Source organism: Leptonychotes weddellii, chromosome 3 (genome assembly GCF_054177405.1).
Source record: "Leptonychotes weddellii isolate Sample4059 chromosome 3, ASM5417740v2, whole genome shotgun sequence".
Classification (NCBI taxonomy): Eukaryota; Metazoa; Chordata; class Mammalia; order Carnivora; family Phocidae; genus Leptonychotes; species Leptonychotes weddellii.
Genome location: NC_138371.1, coordinates 125,021,133 through 125,027,556, shown reverse-complemented (window position 1 = coordinate 125,027,556; position 6,424 = coordinate 125,021,133). Strand labels below are relative to the sequence as shown.

The window sequence follows — 6,424 nt, the reverse complement described above, 5'->3', positions numbered from 1 at the left end:
GTACAGATCTGAGATTCAACAGTCTTGCACAATTCACAGCGCTTACCAGAGCACATACCCTCCCCAGTGTCTATCACCCAGTCACCCCATCCCTCCCACCCCACCCCCCACTCCAACAACACTCAGTTTGTTTCCTGCGATTAAGAATTCCTCATATCAGTGAGATCATATGATACATGTCTTTCTCTGTTTGACTTATGAAATATTTCTTTTTAAAAAAATTTTAAGGTACTTTTCCAATTGACTTAACGAAGACACGGCTCCAGATTCAAGGCCAGACAAATGATGCAAACTTTAAAGAAATCAGGTATCGAGGAATGTTGCATGCGTTAGTGCGGATAGGCAGAGAAGAAGGGCTGAAAGCTCTGTACTCAGGGTAAGTAGACCTTTGTGTTTTTATATTTGACTACTGACCTTCCAAATGAATAGACTGAAAACTAAGACTTCATGGAGAAAAATTAGAAATTTGAGATATATTTGAAAAGAGAAAGTAGTTTGCAGGTTTTTCGTTTTTCATTTCAGCTTTATTTTCTATATATCTTTTATGTAATGAACGTTGTGGTGAAAGTATGTTTTTATTATATTCAAATACAAATACTAATGCAAAAATTACATTTGTTTCCAAAAAACATTCCATAATTCAGTGTTTCACTCCGAAAAAAGCCCTTCCCCTTGGCTATTCTGAATTACTGAGGTTTTTGCTATAAGGAAAATGACAGAGTATCCTGTATGGGTAAGGGTTGTGAACAACTTTCCTTTAATCCAACATTTATCGAACAGTGTGAAGGTGCGGGATGGGAAAGTGAGTATGTCAGCCCGAGTCCCTGCAGAAAACAGAATTTGCTTGGGTGGTTTCAGTGAGGAGACCTTAATGAAGGGGCTGCATAAGGGCTAAGGGAACAAAGGAAGGATATTGAGGTACCTAGAAACTATCAAAGTGAGAAATTGGTACCAACCCTAGGACCAAAAGGACAAGGACGGGAATGGTGTTAGCAGAGCCTGTTAAGACTGGAGCCTTGAAGGAGCGAACAGTCATTGTGGAGGGATGCTTTGGTAGTGCCCAGGGAGAGGAGAATCCCTCTTCTTCCTCCCTCCCTCCATCCCATCGTCTAGTGGTGGAATCCACCTGGAAGTCAGCTGGCAGGGGAACCTGAATGACGTAATCCGCGGGCACCACCCTCCCCGCGCGCAGAGCATCACAGAGAAGGCTGAGAGACTGGATCTGGGAGGACAGATGGGGATCAGCAGCAACACACGGTTGTGAAGGAGCTGTCATTTAGTGGGGACAGCAGACGTGGGAACGGGGGATACAGCGGAGTCTGATAATGAGTACTAGAGTCTGGTAGAGGCAGAGCGTCAAGCCCAGAGTGTGGGGACAGGAAAGAGAGCGGGTTTTAGGAAGGCTGCTTGGTGCAGGCGGCGCCCGGTCTGAGCTTGCAGGATCAAGAAGAGTGAGTTAGCCAGGTGAAGTTAGAAGGGAACTGTATTTATACAGAGCCAGTAGAGTGTGCAAGAAAGCACAGTACATTCTATGAACTGCAAGTAATTCGGCATGGGTATAGCGTGGGGGCTGGTGAGCGGTAAGAGCTGGGGTTGGAGCCCTAATGAGGGGTCAGGACATGGACAGCCTCGGGACAGGCCAAGCATCCTGATCTCCTCCGCTACACCATAGGTCCCAAATCCGGGCCTCACAGCCCTCCCACCCACCGTCACCAAAGGTTTTTGTTTTTCACTTGGGCCAATATTTCAGCTGTGAGAAATTGCACACAGAAACCTGGGATTCCATTTTCTTGGAAAAAGTCAACATCTGGGCCCACATTCATTCACTTAGGATGATAGGAGCAGGCATCAAGGAGGGCTTCTCTGGTTTCCTGAAACCTCTGCCTCTCACGCGGTGTATGTGTGTGCAGTTGGACCCAGCCTGCGTCACTCACTTAAGGCATCTGCCTGGCGCTGTCGGCACTTGAGTTTGCTATGCCTGTGGTGGGCAGAAGCTGCTGGGGGGGGCTTTAAGTGCGAGACTGACAGGATAGGGTTTCCATGGTGAAGAGAAGCCGGCCTGTCACGGGGAGACGGGATGAAAGACTGATGACACTGGAAGTAGGCTGTCACGCTGGAAGCAGGATCTGAACAGAGGTGTTGTGTTGGGGACAGAGAGAAAGAAGACAGGCTGTTTAGGGCGTAGGGTTGACATATTATGGGACCTAATATGTGAGGGGGTGTGGAGGAAGCAGGGGACAAGGCTGATGTCTTGATTTCTGGTTTGGGCCAAAATGTAGATGGAGCTTCCATTCCCTAGTCTGGGAAACAGAGAGGAGAGCTGATTGGTTGGAGCGGGAGGATAGTGAGTTCAGTGTGGGACTCTGGATCCAGAGGTGGGTCGGGGATAGGACATGCGCATTGAGAAATCTACGAAGCAGTTGGAAATGCATCATTGGATCCGGGTTGGAAGCAGGAATCAGGCGTCCTGAGTCTCTGACAGTGGTGGAAGCATGGGAATGTGTGGAGAGTGGGGAGAGAAGGAAGCACAGGATGGAATTCTGGGGATCCCCCAGATGGCAGAAGTAGGAGGCTGTGGAGAAAAGGAAACAAACAGGAGAGGAGGACGTTAACGGAGCTCAGGGAGGAGGTCGCTGCGTGGAGGACAGAGGGTGGACAGTAGCAAATACCACAGAGAGGTTGTGTAAGGTACTAAGTGGAACACATCATTTAATTTAGTGACAGAGATGTCAACCGGTCACCTCAACTGAGGGCAGTTTTGATGGAGAGAGGGGGAGGGAAGGCAGACTGCATTTGGAGAAGAGGTGGGAAGTGCAGGAACAGCGGGCGGATAACTGCCCCAGGGTGGTTCTGGTGTCCAGAAGGCTAAGAGAGGGAGAGGAAATACCAGAACAGGGCCTCCAACAAGGTGGGAGATGAGCTCCAGAGCAGCAGTGGAAGAATGCTGGATGCTTGCAGAGGGCAGATTTCACCGGGCGCTTTGTCCCGAGCAAGGAGAGCCTTTTCCCTTGAACACCGGTGAGCAGCTTAGAATTCCACATTCACTTAACTTTTCATTAAGGATAACTACAAGGGGCTGAGCTTTCACTTCGTGAACTAATAATTGGCACAAATTTAACTGAACCCAGCTATATTTTTGTTGGATCTTGAATTGTGAGAAATCTGGTTTAGCATAGTTTGATTGTGGAAGGCACATGTGATTGCTTCTGTGTGTGTGTGTGTCTTCTAGAGGAGTTAAAGTGACTTTTAGGGTTACTTTGTCCTTTTGTCCGTTGGTTTGACAGAATTGCCCCTGCAATGTTACGCCAGGCTTCCTACGGCACTATCAAGATAGGCATTTACCAGAGCTTGAAGCGGCTGTTTGTTGAACACCCAGAAGGTGAGTGGGGAATCTCTTTTCCACTTGTGGACAGGAGGTGGGGGGGTTGTGTGTCTTTTTAGTCAAGGCAAGATCAGAATTTCTTGAGCCTGACTGGGACTTTACTACTGCTGAGGAGAACTCTGGACGTAAAGTCTGAATGAATGGTGCTTAAAGCACATCGTTCTTAGCTGAACTTAGGGGAGTGACAGTTAAAAGAGCAATCTTAACAAATTTTTAGTTATCCTCATCTCCAAAACACCCAGACTACAGTGTGTGTTATTATAGTTTGAGCCAACTTAAAAATTTCTAAAATCAGGAATTACAACCTGTTTTTTCAGGAAAGCAGTGAATACCCTTCTTAGTATTAAGAACTGAATTCTAATACTCTATTGCTAGTTGTCTCTGTGACTTTGCTTTAATCCGTAGAACTTTTTCTTTTTTTTACAATGGGACGAGTGCTAGTCAGCTGTTATATGAGAGTGGTCAACAGGAGCTAAGATGCTTTAGCACTTCAGTATATTTCACATTAAATATATACAGTGTGCTTTAAAACTTTTATCTTCTCGGTATCTCCTGGGAGTGTATCTTTTTTTTCTTTTCTTTTTTTTAAGATTTATTTATTTATTTGAGAGAGCGAGCATGCACACACACGAGTGGGGGGAAGGGCAGGTAGAAAGAATCTCAAGCAGACTCCCCACTGAACATGGACCCTGACGTGGGGCTCGATCCCAGGACCTTTAGATCATAACCTGAGCCAAAATCAAGAGTTAGACGCTTAACCAAAATGAGCCACCTACGGGCCCCAGGAGTGTATCTTTTTTATTCTCCTGTGGGATATACCTCATCTTAATTACTACAGTGGTCTGCATTTACACACACAAAAGTGAATTGGTACATGGTTGTTCACTTTGCATGATAATTCACATTCCTTTTTTGGATATCAAGTCATTTTGCTAGGCAAAATCCTGTTAAGCCAGCAAAATTCCTGATATTTTAAAAATTGCTTGATTCAAGGGTGCCTGGCTCAGTCAGTGGAACATACGACTCTTGATCTTAGGGTCTTAAGTTCAAGACCCGTATTGGGTATAGAGATTATTTTAAAAAAATAAAAAATCTTTAAAAAATTGCTTTATTCATAAAGCAGAAATTTTACTTTTCTCTAAAGATGTACAAGTGACATGTAAACGAGTTACACCTATATTTGAGTGACTGATATGAAGAGCTCTGTGTATACGAAAAGTTGAATAATATGTATTTGTTTATAGATGAAACTCTACTGATAAATGTGGTGTGTGGAATTCTCTCTGGAGTCGTATCCTCAACCATCGCTAATCCAACTGATGTTTTGAAAGTAAGCAGTACGATCCATATCTTATAGGCATACCCCACATTTTCTTATTGAGAACAACATTCAGATAATGAAAAGCTGCAAATATAACATACACTATATGTGTGAACTTGTTTATAATTTAAGTGCCATGAAGACTCTAACTTAGAAACATCCACTGGATGGATTTCCCACTGATACAGAGGAACTCAAAAGTAGAGCTCATTGTGGAGACAAGGTTTTTGGCGATTAAGCAGAAAAAAAATTTGGGCTTGAATACATTTGAATTTCATTTTTCATTGAAAATCTTCCAGGTTTTATTGGTTCATTAAAAATGGATGGGCTGCAAGTTCTCCACAAATCTGCTCCCTAATGACCATTTCTGAACACGTGATGTTATCTGTTAACTTGATTTCAGGAAATACGAATGGAAATACGTCCTTACCACAGTTAGACATAACGCATCGGATGACCTTGTTGCCGATATACCAGGGATACAGCCTCCTTAGATCCTTTCTGGAAAAAGACAAGGAAATAAACTAATTAAACAAAATAGAAATTAGGCAGGACTTACTTTTTCTTTTCTTTTTTTTTTAATTTTTATTTATTTGAGAGAGAAAGAGAGAGAATGAGAGAGAGAGAGCATGAGCAGTGGGGAGAGGGAGAAGCAGACTCCCAGCTGAGCAGGGAGCCCGATGCGGGACTCGATCCCGGGACCCTGGGATCATGACCTGAGCCGAAGGCAGACGCTTAACCGACTGAGCCACCCAGGTGCCCAGGATTTGCTTTTTCAGTGCTCTTAGGATGTTTGTCTCTGTCCTTCCCTCTCCTTTTTTGTTCCTATTAGTTAACCAGTGTTCACTGCTTCTACCTTCTACCAGTTGATGTACTACATGCTTAGAATCCAAAAATGAGTAAGATAAGGACCCTGCCCTCAGAGCCTTCACTCCAATAGGAGATTCTGACGAACATCCGAGTTTTTTGCAGCAGTATGCGGAGTATGCTACACCTCGGCCCGGTGAAGGTGCTTTTGCTAGGATTTCGTTGGGGAAAAGTGGAGAAAAATATCCGTACGCCTCTTAATACCTGAAACATTTGTCGGGGCTCATAGAAAGGCAGTTCCCGTAGTTTGGTTTATTTTCCCATGTTAGCATGGCAGTAACACTTTCTTTTAGAAGTTAGAGATAACTGCTCCCTAAACAAAAATAAGGTACCAATTTTTAGTGAGAAAAAACCCTTTAAAAAATGTAGAGAGCTACATCAAACATTATTTTTATGTTGGAATCTCGGTCCTTTGAATTCCACGGCCGTTGTCAAGTTTATTTGTAAGTTCAAGTGTAACAGAGTGTGACGGGCATCATGTGGTCATCTCGTGCTCTGCTCGCCTGCATACCTTTTGGTTCAGCTGGTTGGAAATAGTAGTGGCTTGAAGTAACTAATTTAAGAAATATACTTGTCCATGCTTAGTGCTGCCAAGTGTGCTGGATACTCTTATCAATTATGTGAAATCTTAGCATACCATCACATTCTCTTTCCTGTTCAGTAACTTACAAGGAAATATGTCATTTTCTTTCCTTTTCAAAAGACTACTTTTAAAAATCCATTCTTTTTTTTTTTTAAAGATTTTATTTATTTATTTGACAGAGAGAGACACAGTGAGAGAGGGAACACAAGCAGGGGGAGTGGGAGAGGGAGAAGCAGGCCTCCCGCTGAGCAGGGAGCCTGATGCGGGGCTC

General features: G+C 43.9%; 1 protein-coding gene across 1 annotated transcript in view; it reads left to right on the top strand.

Annotated features, from left to right (window-relative positions):
* Positions 1-6,424, top strand: part of SLC25A30 (solute carrier family 25 member 30) — a 22,256-nt gene that overhangs the window by 7,832 nt on the left and 8,000 nt on the right. Inside the window, exons 3-6 of the mRNA XM_081815506.1 lie at positions 229-376; positions 3,285-3,379; positions 4,627-4,736; positions 5,644-5,758. Of these exons, the coding sequence (XP_081671632.1) occupies positions 229-376; positions 3,285-3,379; positions 4,627-4,736; positions 5,644-5,758 (468 nt within the window). The remainder of the gene's footprint in view (positions 1-228; positions 377-3,284; positions 3,380-4,626; positions 4,737-5,643; positions 5,759-6,424) is intronic.